At 39.1% G+C, this 24,031-nt stretch overlaps 1 protein-coding gene across 1 annotated transcript; it reads left to right on the top strand.

The window, feature by feature from the left end:
• The first annotated feature begins 1,028 nt into the window (after positions 1 to 1,028).
• OSTF1 (osteoclast stimulating factor 1) lies at positions 1,029 to 19,033 on the top strand. Its single transcript, XM_062513369.1, has 10 exons — positions 1,029 to 1,150; positions 11,984 to 12,030; positions 12,686 to 12,736; positions 12,820 to 12,883; positions 14,107 to 14,160; positions 14,590 to 14,697; positions 15,145 to 15,194; positions 15,310 to 15,388; positions 15,858 to 15,956; positions 18,028 to 19,033. The coding sequence occupies exons 1-10, from the start codon at positions 1,117 to 1,119 to the stop codon at positions 18,084 to 18,086; spliced, it is 645 nt and encodes a 214-aa protein (XP_062369353.1). The 5' UTR covers positions 1,029 to 1,116; the 3' UTR covers positions 18,087 to 19,033.
• Positions 19,034 to 24,031: the final 4,998 nt, after the last annotated feature.

Below are 24,031 nucleotides of genomic sequence, written 5' to 3'. Positions count from 1 at the left end.
TTCTTAAGAAACGATGTTATTCAGGCTACCCAAAAAATAAGATAAATAAATCTCTTTTCTAAAAATCGTCAGTAAGGTTTGTGTTGCAGAGGATTACCTTTGTCCCACAAAGGATGTTAAGCAACAAACCCGATAAACACGTTCACCTTTGGACTTTATGTCATTGTCAATACGCAAGTTAATCCCTGTCTATGGCAAAGATACCATCATTAAAAACCACACCAACTCCAGTGCCCCACTGAGCAACGTGTAAAACAAATTTCAAAAACAAATTTGTCACAAATTCTGCAACACAGAAATCCTAAACTACTCCGCCTTGAGTCAGTCTGGATCTTTAAACAGAACACAAGCCCGTAACAACGCTAGCACCTCACTGCTGTCTCCCCATGGTTCAGGGCATACCGCGGCAAAGCTCCCACGCACGGGGACACCCGAAGGTGCACCGGGCCCGCACCGGGAACGTCTCTCACAGGCACGGGCCCACACAGCGGGGCCGGCGGCGCTTCCCGGCCGCGCCTCCACCAGCTGCAGCTCCAACACTTCCGCGCCTCCGGAGCTCGCACTGAACTCCACTCACGCCGCGAGGCCGCTAGGAGCGCATCCTGCCGGCTGCAGGGCTCCCCGCAGGCGGAGCGCCCGCCGCCCACGCCCTGTGACCGAGCACTCCGGTCAGCGCCCACCTCCGGCCCGGCGCGGCCCCGCGCACACGACGCCCCCGCTGACTTCCCGGGAGCAGCGGCCTCGCAGCCGCCGGAGCCTCTCCCGCCCCTCGGGCCGCCCAGTCCCGACCCCGACCCCGACCCCGGCCCCGGCCCCGGCCCCGGCCCCGTCGCCTGGGCGGCTCCTCGGGCCGGGCGCAGAGCGGACGGGGAAGCGGCGGGGTCTCGTCCTGCGGCGCTCGCGCTGATTGGCCGCGTGTGGCCCGGGGCCGGCGCAGCGCCCGCGGTGCCGGGGGCGGAGGGACCGGCCGGGGACCCGCCCTTCGTTCCGGCCCCTGCTCCTGCCGCCGCCGCGCCGTGCCCGGGGACTGCCGGCACTTGTATCGCCGCTTCTCGCCGCGGGCCCGCGCCCGGGCTGCCGATCGCCGTCGCGCCGCTCCCCCGTCCGGCTCTAGCCATGTCCAAGCCGCCCCCTAAGCCGGCCAAGCCAGGTGAGGGAAGGACGGAGCGGCCTGGCCCGTCCTCCCCGTCCGGGGCGCGACGCAGCCCGCTGCCTGCTGACATGTGAATGGCTTGGGTTTCGGGTCTGCGCTCTCAAACAGAGCCTGGGCGAGGGTGGGAGCGGGGCTCGGCCTCTCTTCCGTTCCGGACCGCGCCCTACCGCCATGAACCCTCCGCGCCGCTCGCTTGCTGTCGGCGGCGGGGGCTGCCCCTCCCGTGGCCGCATAGCACCGGCGGCTGTTCTCGGCCGTCGGGTCCGGGCCGGACACCGCGCCCCCTCCAGCTCGGGAGAAGGCTGGCGAGTGCCCCCAAATCGGAGCCGTCGCCCGACTTGGCCGAGCCCCCTCTCCCCGGCCTTCCTGGTGTGCAGCGCGGAGCCGCGGCGCCTGGCCGTGGCTCTTGGCGTCGTGGCGTGCCCAGCCGGCAGCAGCTGTCCAGGAGCTGCTTGCCTAGCTTGAAACGAACAGGAAACATTTTACCCTTTTAAGAAACAGCTCTGAAACGCTATGAGGTTTGTCTCATTGTTGCATAGATTGGCAATATATTAACGCATAAAATCAGTTTTATAGTCTAGTTTTTCATAGTTTTATAGTCTACATTCTTCATCTTAGAGGGTGGAATCCACTGTTTTCTCTTGTAGGACTCCTAACACCTGAGCTCCAGATGTGGTCTTTGAAATTCAGGTGTCATTGTGCACATCACTCTTTCTAGTGCATTTAGCCATCGATGTGTAGGGTTTTGCTCTTGTGGTTTTTGTTTTTTTTGCCAGAAAAAATTGCTTCAAAGCTGGTTTTCTAAAAAAAATAATAGCAACCATATCTTTTTCTAAAAATATATTTAAAAGCCATTGGAAGCTTTTGTAAGTGCATTGGAAGTTGCACGGTTTTAAGTCTTAGACTAGAAGTGGCATTTTTCAGGTAAATAGACATTCTTCTGTCAAAAAATTAAGCTGTAGCTTTAGGGTTTTTGGGGATTTTAAAGTAAGGAATTGATCTGGAAAATCTGATGGCTGTTTATCATGCTTGTGTATCATCTGTCAGTGTAAAAGCTTGAATTCTTACATAGAAATTAAAAATCCACTGTGATTTTAATTAAATAGATAAGACTAGTTGATGTCTCCCAAAACAGGATTATCAGATCCCTAAGTACATCCAAATTTCAATTTTTATTTTTTTTTTGCACTTGGAATACTGTTTGAAATGCTGATGTAAAAAAAAAAAATCTGATTTAATGCTTAGCCTAATTGAAGACAGCTTATAAAACAGTTTTCGATTTGAAGTCCAGTAAGTGCAGAAACAGTTTAGACCATTTAGATCATCAATCTCGTCCTGCCTGCAGAAGCAAAATCTGTTAAAGCTCTCTGGCTCTAATTTCATCCTCAGAAGAATTTATCTGCCCTCTAGTTTGCTAAGCTTCTTTGAAAAGTGCTTACTTTAAATTAAAAAGACAGTAATTAAAGCACTGCAGTTGTGGACCCTTACTGAAAATGATCAGTATTGAGGAAATCTGCAGGCTTCTGAAAGGATGAGGTGTTTCAGCTGAATATATGAAAAATGGGATTTTTCCAATGACGTTGATAGCTCAGTTTTCTGTTTTTCAAGAAAATGAGTTAAATTTAATGTCAGATTCTTAAGCAGTTAAAGGCTCTAGCCCTGCCTAACTTACAGGAGCTCTCATTCTGACTCAGACATGTTCTGTCTGATACTGTGCCTCTCTAGTTTGGTGGAGTGAAGTTTGTGGTGTGCTTGATCTGATAAAATGTAGACTGTTGTCAAAAGGACAGGTTCCCTAACCCTACCATCCCTTTCTATTCCATTTAGTTGTATGACAAGCTGGTGGTGCTCTAACTTTTTTATGTAAGGTTATTTTTATGTCTGATGAACTTGCTGAGCTGGTTTACCAGCCTGAGTACTTAACACAGCAAAAGGAAATTTGTAGAAGGAAGACAAAGAAAATACGATTGTCTTGTTAATGACTTTCAGAGCTGATTAAAGGTAGTAAGATTAATTTTTCCAAATCCCTAACTTTTCAGGTGAGAAAATTTTATGGCGTCTGTTGTGTCAGATTTTTTCAAGGTAATTTTCTGAAAGGGATTGCTTTCTAGCATACTTCAAAATACCTCTGTGGTTGCATGTCTAACATCTGTATGTTAATACAGAATACAGGTAATACACATTTGATACTGTAATCTAATTTCTTAGGGTTATAGATAGATGTTCTTTAAAGACCTAATTATAGTAACTGCATGTGGTTCCATTTCTACAGCAGTGGAAGGCTGTCTCTTTTGGTGGCATTTTGAGTGCATTTTCTGGAATGCCTTGGTGCCTTTGGTCAAGCTGTGTTTATTTTTCTTCACTGATCATTATTAAGGTAGTAAGCCTATAAGCTCTGTCAGGAAGCAGCAAGCTGGCTTGTATTGCGGTTGAATTACTACAGTTCAGGATAGACAGAGGAGAAAACAAGACATTGGTTGCTGTCGTCCATTCCTCTGTGTTTGAGAAATAAGTGCAGACTGGACAGAGAAGGAATTAAATATTTTGGTGGTGGGGAAGTGAAAATATATAGTGAAATATTCTTTTTAAAACACTAAGTCTTCACTGCTCAGCTCAGGGATTTTGGACATTACAGTTGGACTGTGCTTTAAAATGTGGGGAAGAGATGTGAAGGGGGAAAATCAACTAGCTGTGGCACTGTCCTTTTCTTCAGTACTTGAGAGAATTTTTTCTGACAGACTGCTTTTCTGTAAATCCTGTTGCGTGCACAGCATGTAAGGATTTCAGTTACAGAGGGATGGTTTTGATATCAGCATACATTAGACAATTGTGTTTGTGAACACTTGAGCTATTCTTTTGGGTCTGTAGCCAGCCCTTGGGTAAGGGGACAAGATTATTTATAGAGACTCCAAAAGTATTTTTACTTACACTGTTTTGAGGTTTTTTTTTTAAGAAGTGCTTTGCTTTTCTCATGTAGCTCTGTACTGTTACTGTTTTCTAGCTGTAGTTTTTATTTAGACTCACTGTTGAAAAAAAAAAAGGAAACAGAGTGGATGTTGAAAATAGCAGAAACATACTTTTCTGTCAGTATTATGCAAGAGTAGGGTTTCCCCTCCATCTTTTAAGAAACCTTTGATGTCTCAAACTGCATAATGCTTTGCAGAGTTCATATCACTTTGGGTATTAATGCTGTTTACAAAAGTCCTTTGGATTTGACCAGCTTTAATGGCTTCTCCTTAGCTGTCTGCATCTTAAGCAGTGTCTTCTTCAAGAGTGCTGTCTGGTGATGTCTTTTTGATTAGAGCCTTATGTAGTATGGAGCAAAAGCTTTTGGGGAGATGAAAGGGGTGTATCAGTATTTTGAAGAAACCTAACTTTCATATTCACAGTAAGGTTTATTGGTCTTGGCATAGAGTTGTCACAACATTTTTATTTTATGGAGAAAGACCAGCACTTGTACCAAGGAAATCAGAGTTTGAAATTACTCCAGTTGAGAGGCAGGCAGGAGGAAACGTAAGGACTGAACACGAAGGGTTGCTACTCACAGCGGTTTTGCTGACTTTTCTCCCACTAGTAGCCATCAGAGTTAAAAGCAGGATTCTGGACATGGATAATTAGTTTGAATCACAAACAAGTTCACCTCAATTCCAAGGTAGAAGCTGTGACAGCATTCACAGATGCAGAACGCTTGCACTGTGTCACACGCCTAAAGCTTTGGCAGTAGGCTTAAATTTGACATCAGTGATGGCGGTTTGGGTTTCTTCTGAACTCAGAGAAAGGTTTCTGTTAGCTAGGAAGATGTGAGCATGTGCATGTGGGGAGTTACACTGCAGTCACCAGGTCTGAGGGGACAAAAACATCAGAGAAACAAACAGTTCCCAGTCTGCTTTCAATATGAATTATAAACTTTCATTTCTGACCTCAAACCCTCTTATTACTGCAAGTTGCTGGGACCTCCAGCAAGCTTCCTGCAGGTGAAGGCTTGCTGGTATTCATAAAAATAAAATAGATAAGAAACAGAAGATATCAACACTGGGCTATGACAGTGACATTGTGTTCACTTATATCCTCTCTGAGAACATTTTTACTTCTGATTTTCTGTAACGAAATTACATTTGTTCCTTCCGTTCCAGGTACGGATTAGTGCTGTACTGGATACCCCAGTTTGTCATCTAGGATGGTACCAGTCTATCCTTTGCATTCTTTTTAATATGTTCCTAAAGAAATTCCCAGGTTTGCTTGCTTGTTTTTTTAATATGCCCTTCCCTCCCTCCCCCAACATATATTCTCTGTGTACACTTCCCCTTTCTAATAAGCATTACTTAGAAGTTGAAGATGGTTCTCTAAACTGGGGTCTCCACTATTTTCTGTCTCAGTTGTGGCAGTCCTTAAATGCTTTGTTGAGCTCTGCTGCATCTGTGAGCAAAATGCCAAAGTGCAAACAACACTCTTGTAAAAAGTATTTCCAGTACTTTTTGTATCTGTTTGGAGGGCTGTGTGCAAAGCACCTTGTTTTCCAATTCTGAATGCTAAAGGCTTGGGGCAGAGAGGCTAGAAAGCTTCCTGCAGGAAAAGGACCTGGCGGTGCTGGTCACCAGCTGGCTGAATATGAGCCAGCTCAGGTAGCCAAGAAGGCCACTGGCATGCTGGCCTGCATGAAGAGTGGAGTGGCCAGCAGACAGCCTGTCCCCCTGTATTGGGTGCTGGTGAGGCTGCACCTCATGTCTTGTGTCTATTTCTGGGCCCCTCGCTACAAAAAGCCATTGAGGAGCTGGAGAGTGTCCAGAGAGTGGCCACAGAGCTGGTGAAGGGTCTGGAGAATAGGTGGTAGGAGGAGTGGCTGAGGGAGCTGGGAGGGTTTAGCCTGGAAGAAAGGACCTTATTGCTTTGTACCACTATCTGAAGAGAGCTTGTAGCAAGGTGGATGCTTGTTTCTTGTCCCAAGTGACAGGACAAGAGAAAATGGCCTCAAGTTGTGCTGTGGAAGTTTAGGTTGGATATTAAGGAAAATTTCTTCACCAAAAGTGTTTGTCAGGTATTGGACCAGGCTTTTCATATTTTCTCCTTTTGAGCCATTTGTTACAGGTAGGGGTCCACATTAGTTGTTTTCAATCGAGTTGATGCTGGAGTAACTGATCCTGAGCTGTTTCTGTGCAGCATTATGGAAGCAAGGAGAAAGGTGGCTGATGAGGGCCCAGGATTAGCCTGAACCATTTAAGAGGCTGATAGACTTGTTTTATTTTAACTAACTGTAAATTATCCATAGTCAGTTCTCATTTTCTACAGAACAGAGATTATCCCTCTGTGTATTGTAGCACTTACAGTGCTTTGTGACAAACAGTGAGTAGGTTCATCTTGAGTTAGTTATTCTGATTCTCGTAGTAGTCTTGAGCTACTCAGTCTTAATATAGCTAATCAAAAGATGTTGCATCGGGATCAATATCTGATTAGTAGTGTCTTGTTCAAGTCACTGAAATGTGATTACGTCTCTCTATGGCAGATGCTAACAAAAGACTCAGTCCAGTGGGGCCAAGCCTTGGTAGCTCCTGTGAACATTGACTTACTGCTATCATTATTTTTTTTAAGTATGTGTGCCTTGAACCAAGGACTGTGTTGCGGTGTTTTTTTTGTTTGAGGATGTAATATTAATTGATAGCTAATGAAATTTCATTATCTCCCCTTTGGTGTTGAAATTTCAGCCTAACATTAATAACACATTACTAAGTAAGTAATGCCATGCAGGCATAGACTGGGTTTTTTTGGGTTTTTTTGGTTTGTTTATTTTTTTTTTTCTCTTTTAGCTTTTCATTAGGTGGGTTGAAAGCAAATAAGAGAGAGTGGAGAATGTTTTGGTGGTAGAATGGATTTTAATGCTAATGTCTGTGGCAGTTTAGAGAAGCTAGAGCAAAAGAACAGAAAGGAAGTGGGGAAAAAATTCACTGTGAGAGAAACAGTAACTCCTTGTTGCTGTGCTCCTTACTCAGCACTTCTTTGGAAGCAATCTTCTGTTAATGAAACTGCAATTGATTAAAATAAACCTCAAATTTACAAGAAGAAAACAAAAATCTTAGTCTAGAAAATGGTGTTTTGGTTTTGTGAGGTCTTTTTATTACTTAGCATTATGAAACACACCAATATCTGTCTTCAGTACTTCCCAGAAGCTGCATTTTTAAGCTGCTGTTACTGTTCAGTTTCTCCATTTTATTGCGTTTATGTGCTTAGTGGGGAAAGGGTCATCTTAGATTTATGAGTTGCATATTTCCCTTCCTCAGAAAAGCAGGAGAAGTTTATAGGTAAGTTATTAAAAATAAATTTAATGGTGTGGGGTCGGCCCAACCTGACATTAGTTTTATGTTGCTAGTTACAGGGAATAGTTAGTTTGACTCCTTTACCATGGTGCATTGCTGAGGGAGGGTTTGGCAAGTTGTGACTTGGGAGGTTTGTATGCTAGGAGTATTTTTATGTATTTAGTATGTATAATAATTTAACTTTTTTGCTTGTCAAATAGTTGTTTTGTAGATGTTTAATACAGATTCCATAAAAAGGGAGAAGACAGTCTTATGACTAAAATTTGGGGCTTGTGAGACTGAAATATTACTGGTTGATGTCTCAGATTTCCAAAATCAGGGTGTTCTTTGCTGATGATGAGGAAGATAACAGTCCAGGTGGAGAGAGCATGATCACCAGATGATTACACAGTCATGACTAAAACAAACCAACCCATGTTTATCAAGAAGCTGGGGTTTGAGCCAGATAAGGGAAGAGGCTTATAAGTGTTTTATCATGTCTTCCCTTACTCAACTGGCTCACATGTGAGAACTCCCTTCTGTGGGGAAGGTGTCAGACATTCACACTAAGCCTGAAGGTATTCATCCCTGCTGGTGGGGTATAACTAGCTAAACTATACTACTTGAAAGGCAGCTCTCATGTCTTAGAAGGTGCCATAAACCATCCAAAACGACAACCCCAGACCAATATCTGAGGCCTTCCCCCAGAGGACTACAGGTGATCCACAGTGTTGTATCAGAGAGTGTTAATTTCCAGTCCCCCTGCCAAGGTGCCTGGGCATTCCCACCTGAACCTGAGCTTATATTAAAACATTCAATTTTGTGCTTCATGGGTTTTTCCTGTGGATCAGCGTTGTGACCGTGACTTTCATGTGGACATCTCATGGATATTAAAATTGTTAGTCTTATCTCTGGGCCTGTGGATGGTTATATCTTTCTGTTCTTATCCTTGCTTTCTGTCTTTCTTCCCCTAACTTCTTCTGGAAATATATTGTAAACCAGATGAAAAAATTCCAGTCAAGGCCTTAGTAAATACCCTGTGTCTGTATTAAGTTAAAGCTGGCTAAGTTAAAGTTTCTGAAGTGCCTTAGTTTGTCTGGATTTTGCTTTAAAATTTGCCAGGTACCTAATTCTACCATAATGTTCTGAAAGGTTGCATATAAAGGTTTGTTATTGAAGATTTTTGTTGTTTCTCCTGCATGCTGCTTTAAATTAGTCAACCAACCTTCCCCTAAACCCAACAAGCAAACCAGGGCATAACGGGACTGAAAAGAAGAACCCTTTAAATCTGTCCCTATGCAAAGAAAAAGATTGCTGTGGGACATATCACTGCCCTGTGCCCCCGTGTACTTAGCTTCTAAAAGGGATACTTCTCTCATTAATCATGCTGAGAATAAATTAATTTATGTGTGCCTGGTGCCTTGAAATTTTAAAAAAGTACATATGTGTTCTGTGTTCCAGTTACTTTGTCCTTTTGTATGAGGTGGGGAGGTCAACTTTGTAAGTTCAAATCAGTGTTAATTACTGATTCACTGTCCTACAGGATCTTGAAACATGGTTTGTACTAGAGAGATGGTAGTAAGTGGGAGCAGAGGAAGACCTCAGGTGCTTTCTAACTTTTCGCATTTTTGAAAACAAAAATTATTGCCAATGCAAGCTCTGTCTGCATGCCTAGAGAGAGGTATTGCTAGAAAAAAGTACTTCCAGTGATTAGAGGTACCCATGTGCCTAGTAAAATGCAATTTCTCTGCATTTGCAGAGCTGGGAGTCTAATGTGCCCTTTGCATGCTAATATTTTGTTGCTTTAATCTTCTAAACTGAATTTTGTGCAATAGAATTTGGTACCAAAAAATCTATTACAAAGTCCTGTTGTTCTGAGATCTTAAATGAAGCAAAGTCAATAGAGAGTAAATATCAAGAATTTTTTAAAAGATTGGTGCCAGTAATGAGTATTGTTTAACTGCAATATAAAATACTGTGAAATTAATGTGAACCATACTTGTAATTCTATAGATGCAGATCTGTACTTTGTATTTTATCACAGAAGAATGTTTTAGCACATGGTGGTCTGTCTGTGACACCACAGTTGGACATTTGGGGAAATAACTCCCTGTTTCAGGTTTATAGAATTTTAAAAAAATCCCACAAACAAACCAACAAGGAATTGCCTTTTGTTTGAACAATGTGTCAGCCGTACTGTAATCAGCATCAGGATTCCCAATCTTGTTTGTCTCCATGGGGATGACAGCTTTATAAAGTCTGTTCACACATTTGCAGTACATTAGTATGAAAGACACGTGCAACATACAAACGCATATTTCCTCCTTTTTCCTGTCTTCTGCCATCTTCTCATTTCCCCTTTTAATATTTCTTACTCTTCCCTTTCGTTGTCCATTTCTTCCTCTTACTTACATTAAGCACTGAAAATTGGTGCATGATGGCTGCAGTCTCCATAGTTTTTAGTGTACAGTTCTATCTTGTGTTTTTGTGTCTTCTGTGTGAGAAAGCCAAGGAGAAAGGTCAGTACTCCTGTCTTCCATCCTGTTGTGTCATCTCTTGTTCTTTTTTATTTTCTTTTTTTCTTCCTTTAATTTTTTCATTGTTGCTTGGCTTCTCCACAGCTGCTGTTCATGTTTCATGCTGAAGTTCTTTGGTCCAGGAAGCAGTACTGTCCTTATTCATCATCTCTGTATAGGTAGTAAACATCAGTCAGGTTTCATTCTTTCTACCAGTTGCCACAGTTGCAAGTATTTTGTTTCTGGGGCAAATGTTTGAGAAGTGTTGGACCTTTTATATCTAGGAAATGGCTGCTGTGTGAAGGAGAACCAACCAATAAAGCCAAATTGAGTTTCTGTTATTAATATTAGGAACCGGGAGGAGCAAGTACAGATTGGAAAAGAATGTACAGTATCTACATGCACTTGGCAACATGTTTACACAGATTCATTTTATGTTTGTAGTTTTCCTTACAATTAGTAAAAAAAAAAAAAAGCCTCAGAATAGAGAAGTAGAGAAATGTTTTGCTTAGTAGTTATGTCTTGGTAAGTATGCCTTGGCATTGCTGTTGCTAGGGAATATCCAGAGGCATTTGAAAATATAATTTAAGAGCCACCCCAAGGGGTGCTGCAAATGGCAGTTGGGTACCATCCTCCTTTCTCAAGGTGGTCAGCATATTCCCCTCCAGAATGTAATTTCTAAAGCCCTTTAATTTAACTTTCTAAAATGATGGCTTTTTTGGGTGGGATTTTATATACTGGGATAATAAAGACTACATCTAGCAGGGGAAAAAAAAGACAAAATTCTAGAGGTGATGGTTCTTGATTAAAAATGTGAGGGCTTATTCTTGAGACCTACTCTGTCTTTACTTGCTTAGCTCCATTTAATAAATGACACAAAACATTGTGTGTATACTCTATTGTGCAGTATTGCCTTTGGTAGTAAGTTCATCAGTTTCTCTGAGTACACAGAATAGCCTGGTCCTAGTGTGACCTAAGTAGCACATTCTCCTGATGGATCAAACACTGCATCAGTCACAAGTTTATCTGTATAAACATGTATAGTGTAGAACCTGTGTGTAACCTACACCTACAAGCTTAAAACATTTAAAAGTGAATAAACCTACATGCTTAAGACTTTGGATACCTAAAAATAAACAATACAGAACAGTATGCATAATATAGTCCTCCAGTAAGTCCAATGGACTCCAGCGGTTCAGCTAATTAAATTATGGAACATACATGTTTCTTCTGTATTTGTACTTCTGTTCATGCTCTTGAAATGTACCTTTTGAATTTTTAAAAACAGTTTGTAATTTGCAGTTTATGCAATTTAATTTGAGCCTCTCTGCATTAAGGTTATTTTTCATGGCTTGAATGCTGCTGAGAGTCTCTTTCAAAGTACCCTATTAAAACATCTGTTAGCTACTTACTGGCTGTGCCTTATTTTAAACATCTGAATAGAACAGGACATGAGTTGTACGTTAAATAGGATTTTGTGACTATTTGTCATTTTTCTTTCTGAATTCTGTGCTACTGTATTATTTTCCTAATAATGACTGCAAGTAAGTGTAAGAATATGTTGATGACATTGGTCATTGGTTTGTTTGTTTCTTCTTTCCTTAATTCTTTGTCATTTGACAGATTTGATGTTAGTAGCACAGGTATGTACAGCATGTATGGGTGTGTGAGGGTATATATGAGTGAAATTACACTTTTCCTCAGGAGTCAATGACAACTCTTCTGTTGCCCAGTGAGCTATAAAGACTATGTTAAATGTACAAAAGAGGCTACTAACATGTAACTGATCAGGTGGCCAGTTTCCTTCATAACCCATGTTGCTGGGTTTTTAACTCAAGACTGCTGAGTCTGTTCATCATTATTTTTTCTTTGATAAAGGTATAGCACAAATTCAGCAAGCAGCATTAAGCTTGAAGGAAAGGAATGTTTTTGGATTTAAGGTTGCATTTGGATTCAAGGGTGCATTGAAGGGCATGATACTGGTAATGATTTTTTTTAATTTTTATTGTTTTGTTTTTTATTTTTAGGGCAGGTTAAAGTATTCAGGGCCCTATATACGTTTGAGCCCAGAACGGTAAGTATGTCTAGACTTCAGTTTTGGTGGTTTGAAAATCTTACTTTTAACCTTGTCTATAATACTTCTTCAGTTCTACTGTTATGGGCATATTAGACTTACCAAAACTAAATTTTTAATAAGCTGTTAATGGATAGTCATTCTTAATGTGAATAAAACTGTCTGATTAATCATAAGTCTCAATTTTAAGAACAGCTGTGTTTAAAAGCAGCATGTTTTCTTGTGTAGTATCAGTTACCTACAATAGAAGATCAGAAATCTTAAACAATTTGTTTTTACTTCCAAAGACAACAATGATAGTTGAGACCTAAGAGATCTAGAGAACTGCACCAAAAGAGAACATCTAGAGAACAACCAAAAGGGGGATGAAGTTAACAAATTTAAGATATATTTCACTGCTTCCTTTCCTGCACAGTGCTTTGCTGGAAAGGCCACAGTCTTCCTGTGTTCCTAAGAAAGTTACTGATCCAGAAAGTTAGCTGTAAGCAAGTCAAACTCTGCACTGTCAGGCTGTTGTCTAGGTGATAGAGAATTTGAGTTATCATTCTTTTGAATGAAGAGGTGAATGTATTCTGACTTGTCCAGGTATTTGTTTTTCCTACATGCACACATTCAGATATATTTGTTTACTTTTTTCTTTCTTTTTTTTTTAAAGCCAGATGAACTGTACTTTGAAGAAGGAGATATCATTTACATCTCGGACATGGTGAGTCTAAGACATCCCACATGGACTGAATACTTCTGAGATGCAATATACCCTATCTTAAATATTTTCCCTTTTCTCTGCAGAGTGATACAAATTGGTGGAAAGGAACTTGCAAAGGGAGAACTGGACTAATTCCAAGCAACTATGGTAAAGTATAGAATATTTTTATTCGGTGAGATCATTCATAATCAAAGACAACTATTAAATAAAAAGACATCTTTTCAAAAACAGACCACAGTATTGGTACTTAAGGGCACTCCACCATGTATTTTAGAATACATCCATTTGCAGAATCAGTCACTACTGTGCATCAGCAGTGGACAAGCTGTCTTATCTTTTTATAATCTAGGGACAACTTGCGTTTGCTGAGTGTTCATGTTTCTGGTTATGCACTTAAGAGATCCTGAGATACTCTCAGTTTAGAGGGGAAGAACGCTTGGATCTGAAAATTGGAGTTTTGTTTGCCTTTTTTTTGGTTTTGGTGAATATATTCTGACACAGAAAACATTGGTTTCTTTGGGTTTGCACCACATTAAATATCCCATGTGTGTTTGGACTGAATAGAAACTGCTTTTTCAGATTCAACTAAAATTACTTAAAAGCCATGAGTACAGACAACACAACACAATTACTCCAAGTGCTGCTAGGAATTGTAGGCAGAGTAGCAGTTCTCATGACAGATTGTATCACAGCTGCCAGTGTGACTCAGGTTGGTCCATGTTGTCGCTTCTTCAGTCGGAGACATTATAGTAGCAGTGTTCTGTTTCCCTTCCCTGTAGTTAGTAGAACTATATTAGTAGAAATCTGTGGTATAGTCATTGAGGCTACATCAAATTTCACTTTAGTTTGTAACTTCCAAACTGACTCTCTTGCTGTCTGCTGGTGATCAGAGGTCATGCACAGTTAATATGCAAGAAGACTAGTTTATATATGCTGCATATCTACAATCAAATTTCTTTTGAATTTTGAAGTGTGTTATATTTAAAATAAACCAAACAATCTATTAATTCATGTCCCCACTGGGATTATTTGTAAAGCTTCAATTTTAGACCAGGGTAGGAGGGGTGGTGTGTCTGTCCGCACATTTGCAAAAATTCAGTGTATAAACAGAACAGAAGTTTTTGCAGACCTTAAGACCAAAGAGTACTAGGAACACATCCTCTGATTTAGGCCAATTGTGCAGTGTGATGTGTTTGAAGTTTTCACATGGTTTTCTCTGAACTAGTTTCCCATACACTGGAAATTAAAGTGCATCTCACTAGTCTGTCACTGACAAATCTCTTTTCATTTTAGAATCAAGTATGTTTTGTTTCCACACAGGTATCAAGTACATGTTTCAGAAGTAGTTAGATTTTACTCTTTCATTTCAGTGGCAGAGCAAGCAGAGTCTATTGATAATCCACTTCATGAAGCTGCCAAACGAGGTATGTTTAGTCTTTTAGTTGTGTGATGCTAAAGGATTATTTGCTTGTTTTCTACAATAATAAAAAATATATTTAGAATGAAGATGTTCTGCCTGTTTTGGTTGTTTCTTGAGCAAGTTATCTGGTAAGTTTTACAGCTTTGAAAAGGTGAGATACTGAGAATTGCCATTCAGTCTACACAGAAAAAGTGTGGTACCATCCATTTAACTCCTTAGCGATATAAAAGTCTTCTGGGAATGGAAGAAAAAATACTTGGTATAACTTGGTATGACTGGTTGTTCAATTAATTATAAATGTTGTCGCTAATCGCTTCCTTTCTTCCTAAGTTCATGGGAGGACTAACACCATTTAGAAAGTACTATTTGCCTATAATGGTTCTTTTAACTGTCCAAAGGAAAAAAGATAATCAAAACTGATTTTGTCTTTCAGGCAACCTGAGCTGGTTGAGAGAGTGTTTGGATAATCGAGTTGGTGTCAATGGCTTAGACAAAGCTGGAAACACAGCTCTGTATTGGGCATGCCATGGAGGCCATAAAGGTATCAGAGCATTACTTGAAATGATTGTTCTCTGATTTCTTTATGTTTGTTAGGCTAATTGATAAAATTGTAGTGCGAAATAATAAAGCCAGGGTTTTTTCAATGTAATTCTATTTTTTTTAATAAAAATCAGGCTAGGAGGGAAGTTCAGCTCCATCAAGTGCTGTGTGTTTTGTTGTTGCTGTTGAAGCAGGCATGCTCATTAGTGTAACTTAGAGGTGGAGTAGAAGAAGGACAGATCAAAAGGAATTGTGGTATTATTTGGGGTATTTCATGTGGAAACATTTTTTTGTGACTCGTTGTTTTCCCAGTGCAGTCTGACTTACAGATTTTCTTTAGCTGATTTGATTGGTCCTTCATTGAACCTTAACTGCAATGAATGCAAAAAAATAGAATAATTCTTTTCCACTAAATTTTTCTTTTATCATCTCTTCCTGTTTTCTGCAGATGTAGTAGATGTCCTGCTTACCCAGGCAAACCTAGAGTTAAACCAACAGGTAGGCTGAACTAATAGACCCTTAGAATAGAGGTGTGATGTTACTCACCCTTGGCAGAAGCTGAAAGGTTTTTTGCTGCATTTTAATCCTGTTGCTTTTCCCTCTAACTCCACAGAACAAATTGGGAGACACAGCTTTGCATGCTGCTGCATGGAAAGGTTATGCAGATATTGTAGAGATGCTGCTGGAAAAGGGTAAAGATCTTCACCAAGGTTTCAACAATCTGTGTGCAGACTAGATTCCTGAATGCTTTTTAATTTTTATTTCTCAAGTGTTTCCATATCACTCAGGTACAGTACTTAGCCAGCTTACCTGTCTGACTTGCAGGAAAAGTCCTGCAGAAAATTCTGGCAGCTGTTTGGAAGGTAGACATCTCATCTGCTCAAGATAATTTCATCCTGCTTTACAAACAAAATTAGGCACTTAAACCCCAGAACAGCAATAACTTCTGCTTTTTAAAAAGAAAGAGCAGCCAGCAAGTTCCCTAATCAACTGTAGCTTATGCAAGAGTATCCGCAGCTTTTGGTCTGCTTCAGAGCAGTCAGTAGCTCAGATTCCCATGTCCATTACTGTTCTACACATATTAGTGAAATTCATATCATAATGACATTGGTTGAGAAATAACTGGGGTCATGATTCATGATGAAAATTTTCTTCCTGAAGGGGCAAGAACAGATCTGAAAAACAACGAGAAGAAACTGGCTTTAGATATGGCAACAAACGCAGCTTGTGCTTCCTTGCTTAAGAAGAAACAGAGTGCAGGTATGTCTGATTTTGTTTTTCCAATAATTTTACTTTTGTAGAATTAATATTTTAGCCAATACCGATATACTGACAACCATAAAAACCATTTGGGAGGTATATGGGCTAAGAATTGTTTGTAAGGGAGGGTGTTTGCTTGAGAGGGATAGTTTAGAGCTATGATACGAACATGGTTTCATATGCCACCTTGTGTCAGCAAGAGGCAAAAAAGTTCAGAAGGTATGAAAATAGCAAGGAAAGAGATGAAAATAAAAGACAGGCCCTTCAGACAGATTGAAAGCAAGGATGGTAACTATTTTAAAAGTAACATACCTTTACAAGAATAAAACTATGTGCTTTCTCCATGTGCTTCTCTGTTCCTCCAAACTTAAGCCGAACAAGCACCAACATATGATCCTCCTTTTCATACTGCTTATTTTTTTTTTACTTTCTTGTTTCTGTGTATCTCTGAGTGACTGTCTAACAGAGAAGTAAAGAAAGAATGCTTTCAGATGTTAATCAAAATGGTCTCACTGTGATAATCTCCTAACAGCTTGGTGTCTATGTTCAAAAGAGTTAAGGATGCTATTTTAAAAAGCTGAACAAAGACTGAATTGTTCAGTATTGTGTAAATACTATTGCCTGTAGCTTTCAGGAGATTGAAGTTAGGGTGGGGACTCTAAATGAAACAAGAAATTACTTGAAAGCAGAGACAGGGTTATGGTTGGTTTTGGTGGGATATGCAGTACAGCAATTGCATTGTCACAGGACTAGTGATAACAGAAGGAATGCTAACCAGTAGGAGCCTAGATATTATGGTTATTAAATGGAGGAATAGTTGACTGCAACTTGAGAAGGCCCAGAAAAGCAGGTGTAGCAAAAATATTGTCCTGCTCTTTGGTAGAGGTAAAATCAGGAAAGTGTAGAAGTCCTGTGTCCATGTGTGTGTGTGTGTGTGTGTGTGTGTGTGTGTGTGTGTGTATCCATTCATTAATACACATATAATATTTTAATTATATATGTATATATATAATTACATATTTTTTTCCTAAAGTTACTTGGTCCCTGTTAAGAGCACTTCATCTTTGCATGTTGATTGTAGACAGCTGGTACAGGTGTTTTCTCTGTTCTGATGTCCCAATAATTATACTTATGTTTTATTTCCTGATACTGAGTAACTAATCTACATAATTAATCTACTTCTTCACTCGCTTTAAATTAATTTTGTTTCAATGACTGGCTGATTTTTGTGTCCTTAGTCACCTATCTATCACCAGTCTGTGGTAATGTCACACCATCTTTTTTTCTTGCCTTGATATAACAGCTGATAGTCTCAGTCTAACTGCAGTTTCAGTATTAGTATTCTTGTTAGTTTTTCTGTCTCAGCTTGACCTTTTATAGTATCTGTGACACCACTGATCTGTATACTTTTCTTGCATGCTCTATTTTCTTGGTTATTTTCACTAATTGAATTTTTCTGTCTCCTGAGTCTGCATTTAAGTATTTCCAATGTCTGGAAGTGAAACATTGTTCTTTTTCAGAGGTTGAGTTCTGTATCAGCAGTCTTCTCTTGTTCCTGTTTACATAAGACTTCTATTATAGTCCATCTCTAAAACTGTTTTATTGGAGGAAGCTTACTTTGTCTCCACTTCAGTGTCCAGATTTGTTTTACATGTACAGACAGATATTCAAATATCAATTGCTGAAGTACATTCCAAAAATTAAAATTACTAAAAACACGTCATAGAAATGCAAAAAGATTGTGTTAGTTGTGCTGCTAAGCAAGGGAGCAGAAGAAATATACAGAAGAAATGTAATTTGTACTCTCTTAAGTATGGCCCCTTGAGGACTCTGCAATTTCTTTTCTTCCTGTTCTCCCTTTGCTGCTTCTCCTCCCAAAACAGAGAAACATTCTTTTTTTCACTTAGATTTCTTTTCTCAAAACAGTTGAGCAAGGTCATTTTAAACTTACTCATTTTTCTTGTTCCAGAAATCTAGGATAACATGGTTATGACTTCTGTGAATTATGTCAGTCTAGTTACCTCTGTGCCTGGTATTTTTGGTACTTTTTAAAAATTTTGTTTCTTTCCAGGTACAGTCCGAACACTGAGTAATGCAGAGGAATACCTTGATGATGAAGACTCCGATTAGCTTTTTTTACTTAGCATGTAAAACTATAACTTGCATTGTCTCTGTCTTTTTCAAAACATATCTCCACAACTGTAAAAATATCTCACTTAGAGTATCGCAATATAGCATATAAATGGGAGGGTGAAATCATGCTTTGCAAAGGAGTAAGCTTCATAGCCAGAAGATGTCACATTTTAAATGAGATTTTAAATTCCTTTTTGGAATTATCAAAGAGAAAGTGTGGCACACCTTTATCACTGAATGGGCAGAGGACCATCTTCTAAACTCTCACGTTTCATCTCAGGCCTTCCCAGCAAGTGCCTTATATTTCTGGAGTACTGAAAGCTCCTTGACAGCAGGACACCACTGCTAACGTTTCCCCAAATCTCCCTGGGTATATGTTCCTTTATGCAGCTAATACTGACAGTCCATACTGGCTGGCAGGCATAAATGGAGATGCTGCTGTAGAGAGGGGTCATTGTTTGCCTTCATGGGAGACAGCATTACAAAGTTTGTGTTTTAATTTTGGTAAAATTTTTTCCTTTCCTTCCTCCAGCCCTCTTAGTGAGGTGCAAAATGACCTGAGACAATCTGCCTCAGGAATGCTTTGTCTTCTCTGTTGCTGTGGGCCCAACCCCTAAAATGTTAAACAGGTGAAATGCTTGCTTGACTCAGGTTTGCTTTAGAAATTCACTTGGACTTTGTGGCTTGATTATTTTGCTTTTTGAAATGTATTATGCTGAAACTATTTGTAGTGAAAGGAAGACAGAATATTTTTCTATTTATCCTGCCTAAATTTTTTTAAATACTGATCTCTTGCTTTTATTTTTTGCAAGTGCTCTTATGTCTTGTCCTAAGTTATCTCAAAGTTTTAAATGTGTTTGAAGTAATGAGGGAAGATGCGCATCAAATATACTGCAGGTATCTTTAAAAGAGATACCTGAAGCTGAATAAATATTTTTAAAATATATTGCTGCTTCCTGTGAATTAAAGAAAAATGGAAAATAAATTCAGCTACTTTCAAACTTCTCTGCAGAGTTAAAAAATAGTACTTCCTTCAGATTGCTCAAGTAGCTATAGCCTAGTATTGCACATTACTGAGAGATACTTTCTTATTGTGATGGTAAGTAAATGTTACAAGTATTTGAGATACAATCTCATTTTCAATTTTTTGTTGCTAACTTCTCTAATAGAGATTTCTAACAAATTGATTCTAACGCAGCTCTATGTGATACAAAACAAAAAAAAAAGAGAAAAAATAGGAAAAAAAAAAGCTCTTGTGAAAGACTGGGGATAACTAAAAAGCTCTTGTGGAAGTCTGGGGATAAACAAAAATCACACTAAGTATTTTAAGAGATTTTAAAAAGTCTAGAGGACTCCTAATTTCCCATTTTTAAAAATACATTAAGTCAGATTTTTAATTTTTATCATCCTGGAAAGAACTAGATGCCAGTAAAGCTTGCTAAGCTCTTATCAAAGAAGGCAGTGTTTTGTTGACCAGAACTGTTTTAAGATGGGGACATTGCACAAGTGGTCATCTATGGATGTAATTCTAGACTGTTTAAATGTAAAAACCATAGAACAAATGTTTTCGCCCTATGCAATACTGTGGTTAAATGAACAGTGATGTTTTATTTTGTGTGAACTTGAAGACCTTAGAGGGAAAGAAATAAAAACCAAAGCAACCAATTTTTTCTCTCTAGCTTTCATTAGAACAGTTGTTGAACATAACTCATAATATTTAAGACTGTTCTGCTTCACATTTAATCAGCCAGCTCTTTTACTAGCTCAGCCTTTTATCATAGTTAAGCCATATGTTATGCTGCATACTGTTGATTAAAATTATGCAATTTCAAAATGCAAGTTTTTAAAGTCCTGAGAGGCAAGAGGGTTCAGGTATCTGTTACATGAGTCTTCTTCCTGCATAAACAAAGCTCACAAGCTTAAAATTCTTCAGTGTCCCAGGACGTGGAGAGAATGGCTCAAGTCACTGTTTTTTCTGTTGAGCTTTGGAGGCAGAATCTGTATTCATAAATAACTTTAAATGTAATGTCTTCTGCTGCCACGGGTTCAGCAGCCTACAAGGAAGATGTTGTGCTCATCTCTGTGTAATTAACAGCTGCCAGAAGACTGTTCTTTGCAGACACATCTAAGTGCTGCACAGGAATGATGACAGAAGCACAAGTTGAATCCAAGGATTGTGTCCAAAATTCTTGTCAGAGTGTCCTGAAGAAAGCACATTTACATTACAAGGCACCTAGGGAGTGCTGTCATTTGCTTCCACGACAAAAATTACTGCTTTTGGTTTTTTCCCGTAACTTTTTCTTTATGAAACTGTCTATTCATCTTGTGAAATACAAATCACTGTGAAAGCTTCCAGGCAATAAATTACTTTTTGTCTAACTCCGGGAGTAGAGTTTTGATTAAAAAAAAAAATAAAACAACCAAAACAACACAACAATAAACAAAAACCCCAACAAACAAAAAACCCAAAACAAAACCCTTATAGCTAGAAAAAATTACAGCTGGAGTAAGCTGATACAATGACTTACTAGTAAGGCAAACCTAAAGCCAGTAGGTTTGCATTACTACTGCATTACTACTGCAATCTACTTTTCTTCAGTGGTTATACCACTACAGACTTATTTAACTTCAAGGCTTTTTCCAAAGGCAGGTACATTAAAGTGTGTAACAATAAGAAAAATATGGTTTTTAACAACAGCAAAAGGAAAGTTTTCAAGCTCATGGTATCTTAGAACTGAACATTAAAGAATATTCTGTCTTGCATACTTCTGGTTGAATTAATATGTGTGCCTTTCTATTGAAAATCAGCTGTGTTCCAGTCAGAAATTTTGTGCTGTTAGGGAATAGGAATTGCTTGGAGTGATTTGAGGCTCTTTGAAACTAAATTAGTAAATTTTGTGTGGGCTTCATCATAGAAATCAAATACTTGATCCCTGTTTTGTAGAAGAAAAAATGGGACATTTCTTGCATTGTCTTTGGTATAGTTCTTGAATTCTTGACAATTTTCAAGTTAGTATACTGTTTTTCTAAGACAAAGCCCATCTTACTGAATTCCATTCTTACACGTTAACTGAAATGTAATTTGCCTAAAACAGTTTTAAGGTCACAACAAATGTTTAAACTGAGTGGCCCATTTTCTAACAAAGTCTCCAGCTTTCAAACCTGACTTGTAATTTCTGAAGACACTAATGTGTTTCTTGTGTGTGAGTTTTGTTTTAAGGGTCAAAGATTGCTGAAAGTAAGTTAGCCTGACCTTGTAGTCATTTCATTTATATGTTACAAGGATACAAAGATGTTTGAGCATAGAGCTCACATCAAAATTTAAAATTTGTTTGCAGCCCATACCACTTTTTAAGGAAACCATTGAAACACACCGGGGAACAGAGTAACAAATAATGGGCCATCAGGCATCTGGTTCACAAGACAGATAAAAGCTGAAGTTACTAAAAGTGTTTCAGGACAATATTAGTCAAATGTCCTTTGATCTTAACAGGAGACAGAAACAAGCAGAAATGGTTTTGAAGAACTTGGAATACAAATTTTTATAAGAAATTGATACAAAATCAGTATCCTAATTTGCTAAGTAATTGAAAAGGCAACAGCTAGGTTGTTTTTGGTTGTTTGGGATTTTTTTTAAGTTACACATTAAACCAACTGAAGCTAAGAATAAGACAATACTACAAAAGCAATTCAGAAAAGAAGTTACTTTACATCACAAGTTCTGGAGCAGAGTGTGGAATGGTGATAGTGTCTGCCTGTGGCAGAAAAAAACTACCAAGTGCCCATTCATCTGCTGTAAGTGCCTGCTGGATGCCTCTTGTTTCCCAGCTGAGAGTTGATGCTGAAGATGATGTGTCCCACCTGCAGCCTTTGCTAGAAAGCCAGGTCATTACTTAATTCTCCTACCAAGGTTAGTGGCCTTTTGGGCTCTGTAGAGCAGTCCATAGAACATCAGAGAATTCTGGAAGAGGTTCCTCTGTGACATTGTGGCTTTGCTAACCTATGAGCAATGCCACTGGGAAAAATAGTGTGGTCCAGCTAATGTTCACCCTCACAGTTACAAAAACAGAGTAGTTTCCTTTGATTGTGAGCAACTCTTGAGATCGGGGCATTAGCTCGCAGAGATGATGGTAATTTAGGTGGCATTTTCTTAGGTAATTGTGCATTAGCACAGAACTTGCCAGGGTACCAGCACTCAGCTGTTACATATGTTAAGTTTATGCAGCCAGGAAAGGGTCTGTAACTTCCACCGTTCTCTTGTGAGTTACTCCTTTCTCTGAAATTCTGAAGCACACATTAGTGTAACTGCCTGTTCTATTCTTCCTCTCTATCCAGAGATGGACTTCTAACTTTAAGGAAATTTAGTAAAATTTAATATAAAACAGGTTCTGAAGATACAAAGTGCCACAAAAAAGTTGGACATTTGGAAGTTTGATACAGTCTGATTTGAAATCTCAAGCAAGCCTCTGGAATCCAGTGAAGATACATGAGCAGTGGAGTACCTCTGCTTTTAGGCTCAGCACAAACTTATACTTGTTTTCTCAATTTACGTTGCTTAATAGAGTATATGTACTGCAGTCACACTGCCAATTACATTTATGTCTACAGGGACATAACCATCTTCAGACATGCTCAACATAAAATTAGAATCAAATCCTCAAAATTTGTGTTCTCTTTTAATGTGTGTTTCCTGTTCAGCAGGCTTGTACAGCAGAAGTAGTTTCATAGTGTTAGTTAAGTTACTCAGACTTTCTTAATTGAAGGCTCTAATTCCATATTTTCATATGATTTCCCTTCTATGGTAAGATACAGTGCATTTCATATAATCTGAAATTCATTAAAAAGTAGTATATAATCTTAGTCTATCAATTTTTCACTTCTCTTTTATGCTTTTTCCTAAGATTTCTGTTTAAGCCATTTTGCTAGAAAATCCCAGCTGCATAGCTATGAATTTGAAATGGAAGAAGAATGAAGAAATAAAAATATGTCTGGCCTACATGCACTTACACTGAAAGCAAGACCAAGTAAACATTTTGTTGACCAAAACATTGTGTTAGAGGTAGATTGAGTAGAGGGCGTTTTAATTAAGAGAAACTTTGATTGATTAGAGCCCTGAGGAAGCATTTACTTTAGCAACTCCCATCTAATCAGAGAATGTGGCCAATTCAGTTACAATTCTGAGAGTATTTTTCTAAAAAACAGTTTCCACATGGAGTTACTGCAGTGGAAAGTTATTGTGTAATACAATTTCGACCAGATTTCATTCCACTAAAAGATTATAGAGTGCTCTCTAGTCATACAAGAATAATTAAAAAGTTCAAATCACTTCAGAGGCTTAAACACAGCAAATATTTTCTCATTTGTAGGACAGTGTCAGAAAAGAAGAATTTGCATAGGCTTCTTCTAACTAGTGCTGGAAGTGTTTGAATTACTTCCAGTAGGTGTGACAAGATCATTAAAACTAAGTGAGTTTGAAATGAAAAGCTATTACTACGCAGGAGAAAATAGGTTGAAAGGGCCTGGTGGTGCTAATATTTAATTAGGAGTAATTTCCCTTCAGTTTTAACTGAAGCCAGCCTACACCAGACACAGCTTCAGCAGTTTTGTAAGCACTTAAAGATTCTGGTTTTATTCATGTTCTGGGGAAACTCCAGTTTAGTTGTATGTTTCCATTTTATGGGCTGTTGGCTGTTAATTAGCTGAGTTCTGGCTTTGCACTTTTCCTGGTTACACCAGTTGCTGCAGTCTAAAAGCTATTATTCTTTCCATTTCAGTTCAGTACTTGGTTTAAATGCAATTTAATATTCTTGTGCTAGGCTTAGCTTTCCATTTGTTGAAACTGGATGGCTGACTGAAGTGCATTGTGGCCACATCCTAACCTCAGTAAAAAAGTATCTTGAAATTTAAAGAAAAGGGGGGAAAAATTCTTAAGCCTGGAGCAT

Source organism: Cinclus cinclus, chromosome Z (genome assembly GCF_963662255.1).
Source record: "Cinclus cinclus chromosome Z, bCinCin1.1, whole genome shotgun sequence".
Lineage (NCBI taxonomy): Eukaryota > Metazoa > Chordata > Aves > Passeriformes > Cinclidae > Cinclus > Cinclus cinclus.
This window is presented reverse-complemented; position numbering and strand designations above follow the sequence as displayed.